Source organism: Hipposideros armiger, unplaced genomic scaffold (genome assembly GCF_001890085.2).
Source record: "Hipposideros armiger isolate ML-2016 unplaced genomic scaffold, ASM189008v1 scaffold_19, whole genome shotgun sequence".
Taxonomy (NCBI): Eukaryota; Metazoa; Chordata; class Mammalia; order Chiroptera; family Hipposideridae; genus Hipposideros; species Hipposideros armiger.
In genome coordinates, this window is record NW_017731369.1 from 1,893,921 (window position 1) to 1,911,290 (window position 17,370).

General features: G+C 42.8%; 1 protein-coding gene and 1 pseudogene across 1 annotated transcript in view; both read right to left on the reverse strand.

The window, feature by feature from the left end:
• Positions 1-5,451, reverse strand: part of LOC109378330 (polycystin-1-like protein 2) — a 76,351-nt gene extending 70,900 nt beyond the window's left edge. The window contains 4 exon segments of the mRNA XM_019634757.1: positions 325-346; positions 349-444; positions 2,802-3,016; positions 5,151-5,451. Coding sequence (XP_019490302.1) covers positions 325-346; positions 349-444; positions 2,802-3,016; positions 5,151-5,451 — 634 coding nt within the window.
• An 8,616-nt stretch (positions 5,452-14,067) lies between these two features.
• On the reverse strand, positions 14,068-14,571 carry LOC109378562 (60S ribosomal protein L26-like; annotated as a pseudogene).
• Positions 14,572-17,370: the final 2,799 nt, after the last annotated feature.

Here is a 17,370-nt window from a genome sequence, read left to right on the forward strand (position 1 = left end):
GTGTGAGAGATTTTCAGACTCCTTTCAATCAAGTATTTGCTGGGTCACCCCATGAAATTTAATTTGAAGAGTCCTAGGGCTAAAAAAATTTTTGTTTTAAACTTCTGGCTTGACAGTTCATTTCTGCAATAGGACCCTCAAACACTTTACCCCCAGGCTAAGCTAGGTGGTTGAGGTCAGGCCACAGGACAGCAGTTTGGGGTGAGGAATTAGCACACAGCAGATCAGCCCCCACAGGTGGCTGCTCCCTCCACTCCGAGGGGGGCTGGACCTGGCTTGGAAAACAGGAAGGGATTCCCACACCAGGGGACATTGGGGACTTACCTTCCCGACACTGGTACTGCACATGTATAGACAGCTGCCCTGGGTGGGGCACAGGTCTCCAAAGAAGGTCTCATTTGCTGCCATCTGGCATGCCTGAAGCCCGAAGCCCCTGGTGCTGGCCTGGGAAGTACCCGCATCCCAGAAGAAACAGGAAGGACATAAAGCGATAAGCTCAGACAAAGAAGATTGACCTTGCATTCATTCATTCATTCATTCATTCATTCATTCATTTACCCACCATACACCCAACAAATATCTGTTGGCGTCTCCTGAAGACCAGGCACTGTGCTAGGTACTAGGAGAGAAATAGGATTCCTGCCTTCAAGTAGCTCAGGGTCCAGCACAGTGTCTCGCAAGCTTGAGAATGTATCAGAATGCCCTGGAGGATTCCTGAAGACTCAGCCTTCCAGACCCCGCCCGCTGCGATTCTGAGTCAGTCGATGTGGAGGGCCCCTTGAGAATTTGCGTTTCTAATAAGCTCCCAGGTGATGTTCATGCAGCTGGCCCAGAGACTCCACTTCGAGAGCCACTTGTCCAGTGGCATCTAGTCAAATGGTCTAAAGTTGAAACCTACACCCTGAGAACTGGCAAAGAGAGGACAAGAGGAGGAAACCTGTAGCTACAGGGATACCAGGTAACCACAGAGGGGAAAGGCCAGGCCAGAAACTTTGGGGTTACCCTAATACCTCTCCTTCCTGCTTATGGAGGTAAATGAAATGCCTCTAGAGAGGCCTGGGAGAAGGGACAGGCAGGTGCCTAGGCCCTGGCTTCATCCTTGGCTTGCAGCAGACCACCTGCTTTCGCGGGACCCTGCAGGCCCAACAGCAGTCATGGCACCAGAGAGGAGAGGTGCCCTGTGTCCTGGAGGACAGAGGTTTCCGAGGCCTTTGCATCCCCCCCAGGAGGGTGCAGAGATCCCCCGCAATCCCTGAAATGGAATCATTGCCATGGGGTACATGCATCTCAGAGGCAGATTTAATCTGAAGGTGAAAAACAAGGTCCTAGAGAAACTCTCCCATGTGAACAACAGATGCCACCAGGAACATTTGTTCAGCATTATTCACAATAGCAAGGATTAAGACACAGCTCTCCACAGAGAAAGAGACAAATTGGGACATAGTTATTCAACAGATGAAATGGATAAACTAGCACAACATGTATGAAGATGGATGCTACACCTCAAAAACATAATGTTCAGAAAAAAAAAAGATAAAGAATGAAAAGAGGAAAAAGGTACATTGCAGAATGACACATACAATATGATACCATGCAATGCAGTACTATATAATGCTTAGGGTTGCATGCATAGAAGGCAGCAATCAAAAAACCACACGTGATTCATACACACGGAATTTGTGACAGGAGCAGACCAGGGAGGGCTGGACAGGAGCCGTCAGCTGTATATCAAATGCTGTGTTGGTTTCTTTAATGAGAAAATGTATAATGGGCCAGCAATAGAATAGTGGAGGGACTTCTATTTTGATGAGTAAATGTACACAGAGTACCTAGCTCAGCACAGGAACTCCTGCTTGATACATGTTAACTGTTCATAGCGTGACCCTGTGCCCATGCTCCAAGACCCTGGAGACTGACAGAGCCTGGAGACAGGCTTGAAGTTGGGGTGGAGGAGGGAGCAGGGACTTCAGGGGGCTGTGATAAAAGGAGAGGGAAGTGGCATAATGCCCAGATCCCTGAAGCTTCCGTGTTTTCAGAAGTACCAGGCAGGGGGAGTTAAGCGTACATGCACTTATTTAAAGCTGAGTGTGGGACACTGAGTAAATGTCCCAGCCCAGAAAGGAGCCTGGGGGCCAGGAGCTTAGAGCTGCGGGTAGGGGATGAGGGTGGGGACTGGGCCCAGGAAGTCCAGAAGCTTCCGTCAAGCCTGGCTTAAGGATCAGGGGACCAGAGGGAGGCTCAGCTCTAAGGCCAGGCCCTGGTGCCAGTCCCCACATGACAGGCAGGACCTGGTGTGGGGCCATGGGTCGCTCCTGCAGGGACTTTTACACACAGTCCCCAGGGAGGGGTCCCCAGGGCCTACATAGGGAGTGAGGCATGAGCAGCAGCTGGAAAGGGCACAAGAACAGAACCATGGGGATTTGGAGGTGGGATGTGGGGGTGGGGTGCTCAGACCCAGGCTGGCCAGGGAGCAGAAAGCAAGGGTAAGTGAGAAGAACAGCCTCCTGGGACAGCGTCTCCCTTTATGGGAAGATTGGAAGAGGAGAGCGAATAGGGCCGAGCACTTCCCCCTAGATGCAGGTATATGAGGAGGAAAGACAGGTTGACAAGCAAGGCTAGTAGGCAGGTAAGTGGACAGGGAGAGCCATGTGAGCTAGAAAGACAGAGTGAGACACAGAGATATTAATACATAGCATCACATAGACAGACAGGCGGGCATTTAGAGAGAAAGAGAGAGACCCAGAAATGGAAGCAGAGAGACAGAGATAGATAGAAACAGAGAGACAAAGAAACAGAGAGACAGAAAGAGACAGGGCGAAGGACGTAGACTCCACGACAGAGGCCAGCTCACCAAACTCGCAGATGAAGGCGAATGGCTGTGTGCAGTTGTCCAAGGCAGCCCACCCGGAGGAAGGGCCCCTCCCAATGTACCCGCAGGTGTTGGGAGCTGGAGCAGCCTGCCCTTCGTGCCAGTGACTGTAGTTCACATTTAAGGTGTCCAGCGAGATCCCCGGCCCTGGGATGGGAACACGAGCACCGGGACTTGGAAGCGTTCTCCTGATGCCTTTTTATATACAGGCCTGCCCCAGCTCAGCTCCTTATGGGCAGCAGATAATCAATGCAGACAGGCTGAAGTCCTCAATTTCCCATGCCAGCCAAGGGGCATTTCCTAGCTGTTATCTTCCAACAATCAAACATAAGAACTCGACCTACGTTCTGGGATGCCAAAGTGGAGAGCCCATACAAAATTAAATAAATGATACTTTCGGCCTTATCTAACTATAATCTAAAAAAGAGCATAAAAATGTGCCTCAGGATGTTAAAAGGTGTTCCGCACACAAAAGGAGTGCTCGTCAAATATATCTGGGCAATGCTGGGTTAAATGGAGAAAGTTTTGTTACTTTAGAACTCTTCAGAGCCTCAAATACACTGATGTGACTCTTGAAGAAGTGTGTGCGTGTGTGTGTGTGTGTGTGTGTGTATGTGTGGTGTTTCCAGGACTCGAGCAATCCAGAAAACACTTGATATAAAATATTTACTGTGAAGACTCAAAAATGTATTTATTAATTTTTTAGAAGAAAAGAAATCCATACAAATGGTTTAAAAAATTCAAAGAGTTCAAAATTATAAACTGAAACCATCTTCCCTCCGCCATCCTATGGACTGCTCCCATTATTGCTATGTTTTTGTGAGTTGTTCCAGGCTGGATTTTCTCTAGATGTCAGCATCCGTGAGTCGGTCTGAGATCTGTTTACACCAATGCCATCATATTACACAACAATGCTCTGTCCCTTTGCTTCTTAAAAAACATTACATGTTGGAGGTTGTTACATATCAGCCTACTCAGAGCTACTTCATTTTCTGCAACATCCATGCAGGCTCCCATGAAGATTTTATTTTATTTTATTTTATTTTAATTTATTTTATTTCCCATTTACAGTTGACATTCAATGAAGATTTTAAATAGACACAACTCCTTTAACTGCGTACAAATGGACGTTCAGTATACGGAAACCCACAATTGCTACATCTACAAAGCAAGAAACCATTCAAGAGGTATTGCCCGAAGACATATCTCAGAGTTCACATCCCTTGGCTGTGAGTTTCCTTAAATGAGCTTCCCTGACTGCTCCTTTATTAAAGCATTTCCATCCACTCTGGTGTATTGCTCCAGGTACTTCGCCCAGACCAAGTTAGTCGTTTCTAAAACCCAGTAGTTTCTACAGGGCAATGTGACATGGTGGGACCCTGGCTCGAGACCTCACTGCTCTTCTCTAGCTGTGTCGTTTGGAGCAAGGCATTTCCTCTCTCTGGACTTCATTTTCCTCTCCCATAAAAGAAAAGGAGCAATGCCTACCTCATGGGGCAGGTGTCAGTATTAAATATGAATGTTCCTTGGTCCATTCTTTGATAGGCATGGGCACCGGTGCAACAAAAAATGCTCAGAATATATGGTTCCTTCCCTTGAAGACCTTATTGTCTAGGGTGGAAACACCTAAATATCTAAAGGGCTCTCATAGGGTGGGGACAAGGTCCCACAGGTGCACTGAGAGGGTCTCCCCTGGTTGTACTAGGGTTGGGGGAAGCAGCCCTCCAGAGTGAAGGATAAGTGAGTTTCCAGGAGGACCATTAAAATGAGACTAATGTGAACTGAGCCATGCTAAGCGCATGATCTGCTTCAGCCTCATAACAAAAGGGGGGGGTGGGAGGGGAAGGGCAAGACATGTGGAAGTGCTTTGAAAATAGCTTAGCAATTATTTCCTGAGACTCAGTTTTATCACCTGTAAAATAGGGACAACAATAATGATCTCACTGGTTATTGTAAGGGTTCAATGTGATCATGGCCGCGAAGCACTCAGGATAGCGCTGGGCACTATTCTAGCAAGAACCGAAGAAGTCATAGGTAGTAGTAATATTAGGCCCATGCAAAGAAATGCACATTTCTAGAGTGTCAGCTATGTGCCAGATTCTGTGACTAGGTACTGTGTATGAATTTTTTTTTAATTTGATGCACAACCCAACCAAAGAGGAGGGTATCCTTCCCATGGGACTTGGGACATATCAGTGTGCTCTGTGGAGCTCTGGGTAAGATGCAATGGTGAGGATTGCAGCCACACGTTCCCTTAAAACATAGTTATCACAGCACCTACCTTCTGTGGTTCCATTCTGAGCTGAGTTCCTTGTGAGTCCAATCCATCATTCGCTGTCCTGGGAGACGTGCCTCTGTAGAAGCCGCTGGGTGCCTTCATCATGAATAAAGACCAAATGGCCTCCTTGCCCCTCACACCAGCTCTGTGCACTGTAGAAGGAGCAGCCGAGAGGCACAAATTCATAGCAAGAGTCTCTGAAAGGCACTCGTCTCTTAAAGCAAAAGCTACCCCCTTCTGGCTTAGCAGTAGTGGTCAGAAACCCCAGCACAAGCCCCAGGAGTACCAAGCTTATTGCGTTCATCCTGGAACCACTGCTGGCGAGTCTGGATGGAGCTGGCTCTCAGTCCTTCACACGCTGTTGCCTTCACAACCATCTGCCATCCATCCTTCCTTCTCTCTTTGCATCTAATTATAGCAACTACCTCTTGTTTAAGAAACAAAGACTCGGGGTGAATGTGTCTGCCGTTTTTTGCTTCCCCCAAGCTCTTTGTTTAATGCCAGTTCCAAAGCCAATTAATTTGCAAAATGGTCTTCTAGAGGAAGATAAAGCTGCTGTATCACCTGTCTGCTTGTCATTCAGTCAACTGTTAGCTTCTGATAAAAATTCTTTGCTATGGTTTTATACCATTTACCCTTGAAGGCCAAATGCATCATTAAAAGCTGTCAGCATGTGGGAAGTATGTGATAAAAGAAAAATGGCAGGGAAGCTAGAGTTATGGGATTGTAAAAAAAAAAAAACACCAAGTTGCACTTGTATCCAATCTTATTGTCTAGAATGGTCGCTGTGCCCAAATGATAACCATATTCTCCCCAGCATGACTTACATCCTAATGGAGATTTTTTTCCCCCCTTCTGATTCGTCACATCATTACTTATGCCTGTTAGAGAATAAAATTTTCCTACAAAATTTATTTGATGTCATCATGAAAATAAGCCTTTAAAACTTCAAACCTTCCCCTCCTCATCCAATGTCTAAACCCTCCAATGGGTGTCTGTGATCTACGGATCAAGTTCAAACTTCTTAGCTTTGCTTTCAAAACTCTGTATGAACTGACCCCTGACAATTACTTCCAAACACACCCCTCAAAATGTGGGAAACTGGGCTCTCTTACTCATTGCCAATGGAAGTGTAAATTGGTACAACCTCTATGGTGGGCAGTGTGACAAAACCTACCAAAATGTAAAAAGCACGAGCTCTGTGATATAGCAATTCCACTTCTAGAAATTTCACCTACAGATAAATTTGAACATATGTGAAATGTGACATGTTATTCATTACAGAATTTTATAAGAAGGAAAAATTGGAAACAACCTAAAGGTCCATTGATAGGAAACCAGTTAACAAAATGTGGTGCATCCTACATACTCACTGAAAAATGAACAAAATCTTTGTATACGCATTTGGAAGGATCTCCAAGATTTTTGCAAATATTAAAAGCAAAGTATGAGACCTTGTTGATGGCCTAATGCCATTTACATAAAAACATATGGATATTTATTTGTATGTGTATGAGATATCTTGTAAAGGACATACAAGAGCCTGGCCATAGTTATTGCTGGGTGGGGGAACTAGGTGAGTGGGAGACAGAAGAGGGAGCAGACTTGTTTCATTGGCCACCTTTTTTTAAACTTCTCTATTTTGCACCATGTGACTGTATTACCTATACAAAAAAAATTAAATTCTTTTTAAAGAAAAAACCTCATAGGCCTATCCTCTCCCCCACAAGCTCAAAGTTACAGCTCTTCCTGTCATAACTAATTGCTCATGACCATTCTTCACACCTTTGTGTGTTCCTGTGTTGTCCCCTCAACCATGAACCCCTTTCTCCCTGGTCCTTCCCTGATCACCTTCAAGATTCAGCTCAAATCTCACTACCTTTGTGAACTTGGTAGAACTTGGCTTACACAATATGCTTCTCTCCTCTGAATTTTGTTTTTCTTTTCTAATGCCAGCTTTACTAAGATGTAATTCACATGCCATACAATTCACTCATTTAAAGTGTTCAAGTCCATGTCTTTGAGTATATTCACAAGGTTGTACAACCATCACAACGATCACTTTTAGAACATTTTTGTCACGCTGAAAGGACATGCATTAGCAGTTACACCCCATTTCCTCCCCTCCCCCCACCAGCTCCTGACAACCACTAATCTACTTTCTGTCTCTGTGTTTGTCTGTTCCACACATTTTATGTAAATGGAATCATACATATGATGAGGACATTTATGTGACTGGCTTCTTTCACTTTAGTACAGTGTTTTCAAGGTTCATCCATGTTGTAGCCTGCATCAGTGATTCATTCCTTTTTGTTTTTTGTATTTTTTTTTGACACTCAATTAAAGTTTATAGAATAATAGTTGAATGAAGGGTTTTCCAGAACTAATAAATCCCCGCCTTTGTTTGCCTTCCTGAATAATGTGTGTTGTTCATGTAACTTTCAAAATTAATTAAATTTCCCCAAATTACTATGTTACTTTAGTGGTGGGGGGAAAAAAAGTTGTTTTAACTACTAGTACCAGAGTTCTTCTTGGAAACCTTTTCTTTAGGAAAATACCTACCTAGGCCATTTGGACGGGGATAGGGGAGACACCAAGGGCATGGTTTATACTGTTGCAACAAAAACAGCGCTGGCGGAAATGGTCTGCATAAGAAGTTAGTAATACGAGGCTAGAGAAGGTAGCCATACCATGTGGTGGGATCCTGGAGAACCTTCAAAAAAGGTATCCGGTAAACAGTTTCTCATGGCAGGATGGCCACAGAGTTTAGAGAACGCAGTTGTCTAATATTTGATTTTAAGTTGTTACCTTGCTCCGATATGTCTTTTTTTCTTCTTTTTTTGCTCCCTACCCCTTTGTCCCCAAACCTCTGGCACTCACTACCATCTATCACTATGGATTTACCTATTTCAGACATTTCATGTAAATGGAATCATACAATATTTGGCCTTCGTGTCTAGCTTCTTTCACTCAGCATAATATTTTCAAGCTTCATCCATGTTGGAGCACATATCAGCACTCCATTCCTTTTTATGGCTGGGTAATATCCCATTGTATGGCTAGACCACATTTTGTTTATCCATTCATCCACTGATGGACATTTGAGATGTTTTATTCTGTGAGTTTCTTGAAGGGAAAGAATAATGTCTCTTAAAATCTCTGTCTGTCCCATGGTTGGCACATAGTAGGACTCGATGCACATTTGCCAGCCTGGCCCCATCGCCTAGGTCCCTGGGGCTGACACTGGCACCCCTTCCTTTTCCAGAAACCCTTCCAAGTCCTCTGGAGTAGCCCTACCAGACAGAGCCCGGGGCAGGATTTGATGTCATCGCTGACTCATAGGCTTGGCAGAGCTGGCCTCTTATCTCCGGAAGCCAAGCCTCTAATGACTTCTATTAGAAAACTATGTGGAGGGCCTCACGCAGAGATAATGTATCTCTTTGGGTAAAGGCTTAATTTATGTCACTCATGGAACATGCTTGGAGACATTTGATAAGAAACCCATTCTGCAGGCTAAATTCCATTTTTGACATTCTTTACATTCTGATAAATTGCATACTCCTGGACCCGGAAGCCGGCCTGGTGATGTCAGCTCCCGATGTGCCTTAACCTCTGCGTACATGAAGAAAGGAAGCAGGACATGGCTGGACACGTGTGAGTGTGTTTCCAGTGATCGCATGCAGCTGTCTGGGTCACCTAACCCTGATTTTCAAGATCAGCAAATAAAAACAGAAGGCCTGAGAGTCTGGTTTAAACAGAATCACGAAAAGAACCATAAAGTTGCCCATGTCCTGTGGCCCAGACATCCCAGTCCTGGGACTAGACCCATTTTAGGTTGGGTTCCCCCAGAAGCCAACTGAGACAAGAATGCAAGTGCCAGCAGTTTATGTGAGAGAGGATGCTGGATATGGGGGGAGTACGTTGCTCTTTATGAATTGGTGTTTTTAGTTGGTCGTGGTGAATCTTTGCCCTCCATTTGCTTGAAAAGACAACAAAGCAAAAGAATTCTCATGGTTCCACTACCCTAATACATTTTCATTTCTTTGTGGTTCCTTTGAATGTTTCTTGCCTTGAAGCTAGGTGTTTACCCAGGCATAACCGTAGTGTGTGTATAATTAGTTGATATTGCATTCTGCGTGTCCCACTTAGCATGTGATGATAAACCTTTTTTCCATGTTGCTCAAGGGCTTTGAAATTGGCCTGGTGGTGGCTGTGCCTCCTTTCTCTGAATGGGCATTACTCAACCATTCCCACGTTGCTAGATATTTTGTGTGGTTTTCGTCATCTGTTTGTCATGTGTTCAGTTTTGCTATTCTAGTCAATGCTGCTGGGGACATCTTGCACTTACCCTTTAGCCTGGGCTGAGGGAGCGCCTGAGGGTTGTAGTAGGCGCTGTCAATGTCCCACCTTAACCCATCACACTTAACAATGTAAGGCTTCTAAATGGGAGTGCCTGTGGTTCTTTGTCTCTCTTTGCATAAAAGGGACAGGATGAAAGTATCTGGAAGTTAGCGCCTCTCGGGAGAAAGTCTCACTTTTGATTGACTAGAGTTGGTGGACCAATCTCCCAGCTCCCTCAGAATAACTCTGAGGCGTGTTCACACCATCTCCAGAGTCCCCCAGCCAGACTGAATTTCAATTGCCCGTGATGGTAATGGCCTTGATAATGCACCTAAAGTCTTCTCTCCCTGTTTCACTTCCCCGCTCTGCTACTGGCCTTTCCTAGGTTCACCTCCCAAATGAACCATGTGCACTTGAATCCTTGTCTTGGGGTCTGCTTCTAGGAGAGCCCAAGTTTAGACAGGTCTGTTCCCAGGACTGTGATGCTGGCCCACAGGGCGTGAACATCTTTGTGATTCTTGGCTATGGACTCAATGCCTATTTAAACCAAATTAATTATCTTTCTGTTGTTCATGCTGCTGATCCCACGTGAAGACTCACGCTGCCGGATCAAATCCTGGGAAACACGCTCGCACAGCTGAGCTGTGTCCTGTATACTTTCCTGGTTTGAATTCTATACTTGGGGACCATCTCTCAACAACTGATAATGACCTCAGTCATTGGGATGATGAGCAGTGTTCTCTCAATGTTTTAAACATGTATGTAGGTGAGCCCCCCATGTTTGTTCACATATGCTAAGTTGTTTGCTTCTATGTAGTGGCTGGTAAGCTGAGTCTTGAGTGACGAGCCAGGAAGAAAGGGGTGGAGGTTGGAGATTACTGGAAGGGTGTCTCAAGGAGAGACCCCAGAATGCCAAGTCCTTATTTCTTGTCAGTACCCCAGAACCAACATAAACTATAATACAATACACTACATTATCCTCCATGGCTCATCACACTTCCATATTTTTTGCACATGCTGTTTCTCTATTGAGAATGCCTTCTCTTCTATGCTTGCTTGCACACGTACACCCTTTTTCAAAAATAGCTCAACTATAAACCTCTTCTCTGAAGCCTTCTCAGACTCTACAGGTGTTAATTACCACATCTTCCATGTCCTCAGAGTAGTTTAACCTATTTATATCTTAGCAATGTTTAAAAGTTTTTCACCTTAAAAAGGAGAGCACAGAGAGTGAGAAAGAAACTACAGGAATGTGGCTGTAAAAATAAATCCCCTTATAGCCTTTTTAATTTCTACTTTTGAATTGTTTTGCTTAATGACTATTGAGAATTCCACTGTATCTTCCAAAAAGATATGTTGAAGTCCTAATCCTTGGTACCTGTGAATGCGACCTTATTTGGAAATAAGGCCTTTGCAGATGTGATTAAGATGAGGTCAAGCTGGATTTGGGGGAGCTCTAACCCAATGATTGTTTGTCCTTGTAAGAAGAGAGAAAGCTGGACATAGGGACACACAAACACAGAGGGAAGACAGCCATGTGAGGACAGAAGCAGAGATTGAAGTGATTCAGCTGCGAGTCAAGAAACAACAAGGATTTCTAAGCAACCACCAGAAGGTGAAAGAGGTAAAGAGGGATTCTTCCCTAGAGACTTCAGAAAGATCATGGTTCTGCCAACACCTTGATTTCGTACTTCTGGCCTCCAGAACGGTGAGAGGATAAATTAGTGTTGTTTCAGCCCCTGAGTTTGTGGTACTTTGTTATGGCAGTCTTAGCAAACTAATATAATGATGATGTAGCACAGTGAGGCCATGTACCATTCATCCATTCAACAAATATTTGTTGTGCACCTACTATGTGCCAGGCACTGTGCTAAACTCTAGATTTTTTATTTTATTTTATTTTTTAGCTGAGCCATCCTGCCACCTGTTGGCAGCTCAGCAGCAGCTCAGCTCGGGCTGGGAATCGAGCCGGCGACCCTGTTGCTCAGAGCTCACACTCTTGAGTGAGCTCTTAACCAACTGAGCCACTTGGCCAGCCCTTAAACTCTAGATTTTAAATAGGAGAGTGACGTGATCGGGTTTGAATTTCAGCCAGGTTACCTGGTGGCAGAAAGGAAGGTAGATTGAAGGGGCTGAGACTAGAAGCAGGGAGACCCATGAGGAGGCTGCTCCCAAGAGGTCAACAATAGTGAAGATAGTGGCTGGAGGGCTGGAAGAAAGAGGAACAATCTGAAAGGTTATTTAGGAGGTAGCAATGTCAGGACTACGGTCCAGGCTATAACCTAGTAGTTATTATTTAAATTGAATTTTTGTCTCCAGCCTCACTGATTGGGCCCTGAGTACATGGTGGAAAACTGAAATATTCTAGCTCATTCATTAGAAGGCACTTCCTTTTCTACTGGTAATGCCCGAAGCATTTCAATTTCATCAATTCTACCTCCCAAGTGTGGCGGTGGCGGCTTCTTCTTCTCCTTCTCCTTCTCCTTCTCCTTCTCCTTCTCCTTCTCCTTCTCCTTCTCCTTCTCCTTCTTCTTCTTCTTCTTCTATTATTATTATTATTACTACTACCACTACTACTACTACTACTACTACTACTACTACTACTACTATTATTATCATTTGCATTCCTTTCTCTGAGCTCATTGAGGTTAGGAGTTATGATTTCTTATTCATATTTTTCTATCTCGAATACCCAATATGACAGTTGTCTCTGTGGTCCAGTAGGACTTTCTGGAATGAATGAATGCTCTTAAATATTAATCGCCTAATATGTGGTCTTTCCTTTAGTGATGAAGTGTTCACTCCAGGAATCCTAGGGCTGCCCTCCCACCACTCCCTACATCCTGCTTCCTAAACAGGCCTGTGGACAGTGTGGGTTTTCACCACCAATACTTCTTCCTTGGGGGAGACAGCTGCCACCTTTGCTGGGACTTTGCCTGTTACCTTGAACCCTGCTATCCAAGATTTCCACATTATCTGCTCAGCTTATCACCCTGGTTAATTAAAGGTACCATTTAGAAGCTAACTTAATTGGAAAGCTGCAAAGTAATTAAGATATGATAATATTATCTCCAATAGGGAAATATTAACTCGTTTTAGGCAATAACTTTGTAATAGGAGATATAGAATTGCAAAATAAGGCTGTTGGCGTTTTTTTGCACACAAAATTTTTTTTTAAATTCAGTTTTTACTTCTTTACCTCATGACTGTTTTATGGACACAGCACATTCTGTGCAATAGTGGCCTCAGGGAAGGGGAGCCTCCTTTTCCCAAATCCTTCCCCCAAATTACGAAGTAAGAGGATCCCACAGTTCAAATCTCCTTTCCCTGCCACTTGTTGTGTGATATCTGGCCCTGTGGCACAAGCTTACCAAACTCCATTTGCTTTCTCAATAAAAAGGGGATAATAATAATGCCTGCCAGGTCTGTGCCAAGATTAGAAGATCTGGTGTGTGCAAAGCCTGAGCAGGGGGTACCCATCTGTGAATTCCCTTTCCTCTCCCTCCCAAAGGGAAGAAATGAAGCCTTCCTGCTCAGACCCTCTGAAAGGCAAACCCAAACTCTGTGTAAGACGAGTTACTTTCTTTCACATTTCCATTGCCCTGTTGTTTTATGCACTGCCCAGTTTTCTTTGTTCTTTTTTTAAAAATTAAATTTATTGGGGTGACATTGCTCAATAAAATTATATAGGTTTAAAGCGTACAATTCTATAATATATCATCTGTCTATTGCATTGTGTGTATACCAACCAAAATCAATTCTCCTTCCATCACCATATATTTGACCCCCTTTACTCTTTTCTACCACCCTCTTCCCCCTTCCCCTCTGGTAACCGCTCAACTGGTGTCTGTGTCTATGAGTTTTTGTTTGTCTTGTTCATTTGTTGCTTTCAGTTTTATATCCCACATATGAGTGAAATCATATGGTTCTCTACTTTTTCTGTCCAACTTATTTCGCTTAGCGTGATCATCTCAAGATTCATCCATGTTGTCGCAAATGGCAGTATTTCATCTTTTCTTATGGCCAAATAATATTCCATTGTATTGGCTTTTTGGAAAAGTCATGATGCATTTTTGCAATGAAAAACATAGAAAAATACATCATGACTTTACAACAACCCAATATATATCTTCTTTATCCAATCATCTATCGAAGGATACTTTGATTGTTTCCATGTCTTCCCAACTGTGAATAATGCTGCAATGAACATATAGCTTTACAGATAAATGTTTTCAGATTTTCTGAGTAGACTCCCAGAGGAGGAATTGCTGGGTTGTATGGTAATTCTATTCTTAATTTTTTGACAAACCTCCGTACTATTTTCCATAATGACTGTACCAATGTGCATTTCCACCAGCAGTGTATGAAAGTTCCTTTTTCTCCATAGCCTCTCCAAAACTTGTTATTACTTTTCTTGTTGATAATAGCCATTCTAACAAGTGTGAGGTGGTATCTCATGTGGATTTGATTTGTATTTCCCTAATAGCTAGTGAAACTGAGCATCTTTTCACATATTTGTTGACTGTTTATATGTCTTCTTGGGAGAAGTGTCTGTTTAGGTCTTCTGCCCCCCTTTTTTTTTTCATTTGAACAGTTTTTAATGAAAACTGTTGTATATAAAATTACTTTACTCCTGCATCTTCTCAATTGTTTCTTCCTTATATTTGCCCTTTTCCTTTCCTACTTGGCGAGATTTGGCTTTCCGTTCAAGGATCTTTTTGTGGTCTTTGTCCAGCTTTAGTCTAGTGATAACCACCTTGCTGGGGTGAATGCCCACATGAACTGTTGTGCCGTTAGCCTTTTCTCGCTGCACTCATTCAATGTAGATGACGTATTTCTTCCTGTGAACCTGGACTACTTTGCCAATTTGCTGCCCTTTGTAGTGTCCTTGGACAACCTGAACTTCATCATCCTTTCGGATGGGCATGGATCGAACATTGTACTTCTGTCTCAGCTCTTTGGAAAGAGAAGACATAATCTTCCTGCGAACATGGGAAGGTGCATTGAAATGTCTTTTACGGTTCTTGCTCCGGTCAGAAGTCACAAAGGGGTTGAACTTCATTTTGGCTGCTGGTGCTTCAGCGATGGCCGCAAAAGGGAAAAGCCTTCTGCCCATTTTTTAATTGGATTATTTTGTTGTTGTTGTTGAGTTATATGAGTTCTTTATATTTTTTGGATATTAGCCCCTTGTTGTAGGCATTGTTTGCAAATATCTTCTTCCATTCAGTTGGTTACCTCTTTGTTTTGTTGATGGTTTGTTTTGCTGTGCAGAAGCTTTTTAGTTTGATATAGTCCCATTCATTTATTTTTGCTTTTACTTCCCTTGCCTTTGACATAAAATTCATAAAATCCTTTCTGAACCCAAGGTTCATAAGTTTAGTACCTATGCTTTCTTCTATGCAATTGATTGTTTCAGGTCTTATGTTAAGGTCCTTGATCCATTTTGAGTTAATTTTGGTGTATGGTGACAGATGGCAGTCTAGTTTCATTCTTTTGCACATGGCTTTCCAATTTTCCCAGCACCATTTGTTGAAGAGGCTTTCTTTTCTCCATTGTATGTTTTTGGCCATTTATTGAAAATTATTTGTCCATGTATGGGTAGGCTAATTTCTGAGTTCTCAATTCTGTTCCATTGACCTGTGTGTCTGTTTTTCTGCCAATACCATGTGTTTTGATTATTGTCACTTTGTAGTATAATTTGAAGTCAGGGAGGGTGGTACCTCCAGCCTGTTATTTTTTTCTCAGTATTGCTTTGGCTATTTGGGGTCTTTTGTGATTCCATACAAATCTGACTTTTTTTTGTTTTGTTCTGTTTCTTTAAAAAATGCCATTGAATATTTTGATGGGGATTGCATTACATCTATATATTGCTTTGGGTAATGTGGTCATTTAAACTATGTTGAGTTTTCCAATCCATGAACATGGGATATTTTTGCATTTCTTTGTGTCTTCTTCAATTTCTTTTAATAATGTCTTGTAGTTTTCAGTGTATGGGTCCTTCCAATCCTTTGTTAAGTTTATTCCTAGGTATTTTATTCTTTTTGTTGCAATTGCAAAAAGAATTGTTTTTTTCGTTTCTTTTTCTGAAATTTCATTGTTAGTATATAGGTATGCAATGGATTTTTGTATGTTGATTTTGTATCCTGCACCTTTACTGTATTTGTTTATTGTTTCTAATAGTTTTTGGTGGAGTCTTTAGGGTTTTCTGTATAAAGAACCATGTCGTCTGCAAAAAGTGACAATTTGACTTCTTCATTCCCAATTTGGATGCCTTTTATTTCTTTCTTTTGCCTCATTGCTCTGGCTAGGACTTCTAATACTGTGTTGAATAACAGTGATGAGCAGGGACATCCTTGTCTTATTCCTGATCTTAGAGGAAAAGCTTTTAGTTTTTCACCATTAAGTATGATATTAGCTGAGGGTTTGTTGTATATGGTTTTTATTATATTGAGGTACTTTCCTTCTATGCCCATTTTATTAAGTGTTTTAATAATAAATGGATTGTGCTGGCCAGTTTTCATCCCTTTTTAAGGCAGTGAGTGCATTATAGAAATTTAATGGGTTTAAATTTAAAAGTGGAACACCCACTTTTACCCACATATCTACTCTGTTCCTCAGTCCACAACTTCAAAAGGTGGGAAGCATTACTATGTAGTGAGGAAGAACATGCACTGACTAGCTGTTGACCTTGGTCAAGTTCCTCCACATCTCTGAGTCTGTCAAAGATTGCTAATGATTCCCTTGAAGAGATGTGTAGGGATTAAATAAAAGACTGCTAATAAGACACTTAGCATGGTAGTTGGCATGTGTCAAGCATCCAGTGAATGGCATTTATCAGAGACTAGAGGATGGGCTAGGAAATAGCTCCTACTGGACAAGTCCTTGTCCTACTCCTCCCATATTAGTAAACACCTAGAAAGCAGTGATCAGGCTTCTGTGGGTTCAGAGTAATGCCAGAGCTTCTTGGGGAAAGAGCAGCTGCTGGTTACCTCTGTTAATAAAGAGAGAGGATGGAGGTTCAACATGAAGGCAATCATGGGAACCACTCCAAGACCCCTAACCCTTTTGGGAAATGTATGTCCTTTGAGATATGCAGACTTGCCCTCCAAACAAGAAGAACATAATGGGAGCCAAAGAAGACAGAGACTGAGTCTCATTAATCACCTCTATATCCCCAGAACTTGGCATGTAGTCAGTGTAAATTCTAAGAAGGCACAGAATTATTTTCCTGTTTTGTTCACTGCTGTATTTCTAGCTTGTAGTAGGTACTCAGTAAATATGTGTTGAATGAATGAATGAGAAAATGCTTGAATGCTGTATTGCCTGTAGGTTGCCTATTCCAAGCTATTTCCTCTTTTTTCCTTGCTAATGGAATCCTGATACGATTCAGGTGACAATGCACTGCCTCAGGGGAAGACTCATGATGGGTTTAAGGAAATCAGGGCACTCCTGTTTCTCCTTGCCAGGAATTGGTCTAGGGGGTGATCATGTGACACATTTCAGCCAATGAGATTAAGAGAAAATCTGCTCAGGGGATTCTGGGAAAGATTTTCCCCTAACTTAAAAAGAGAGAGAAATATGAAAATGCTTCCTTTGTCCCCACCTTATGTTCCTGCATTTGCATATTATTATGCCTGTACGATTCCTGGAGGGAAGGCAACCATTCATAAGCCCAAGGATGAGAAACTAACCCTCTGAAAATGGCAGTATGGTAGACAAAATGGAGCCTGGCGAGATGACTCAGGTGAGCTCCTGAGCTACTCAGGACCCTCAGATGACTTGATGTCTGAGATAAATGTTGGGTCCAGATAATCAATAAAGAGGCTGGATGTCAAATTAAAGTTTCAAGTTCCGAAGATTTTATTAAGCTGAGCTCAGCGAC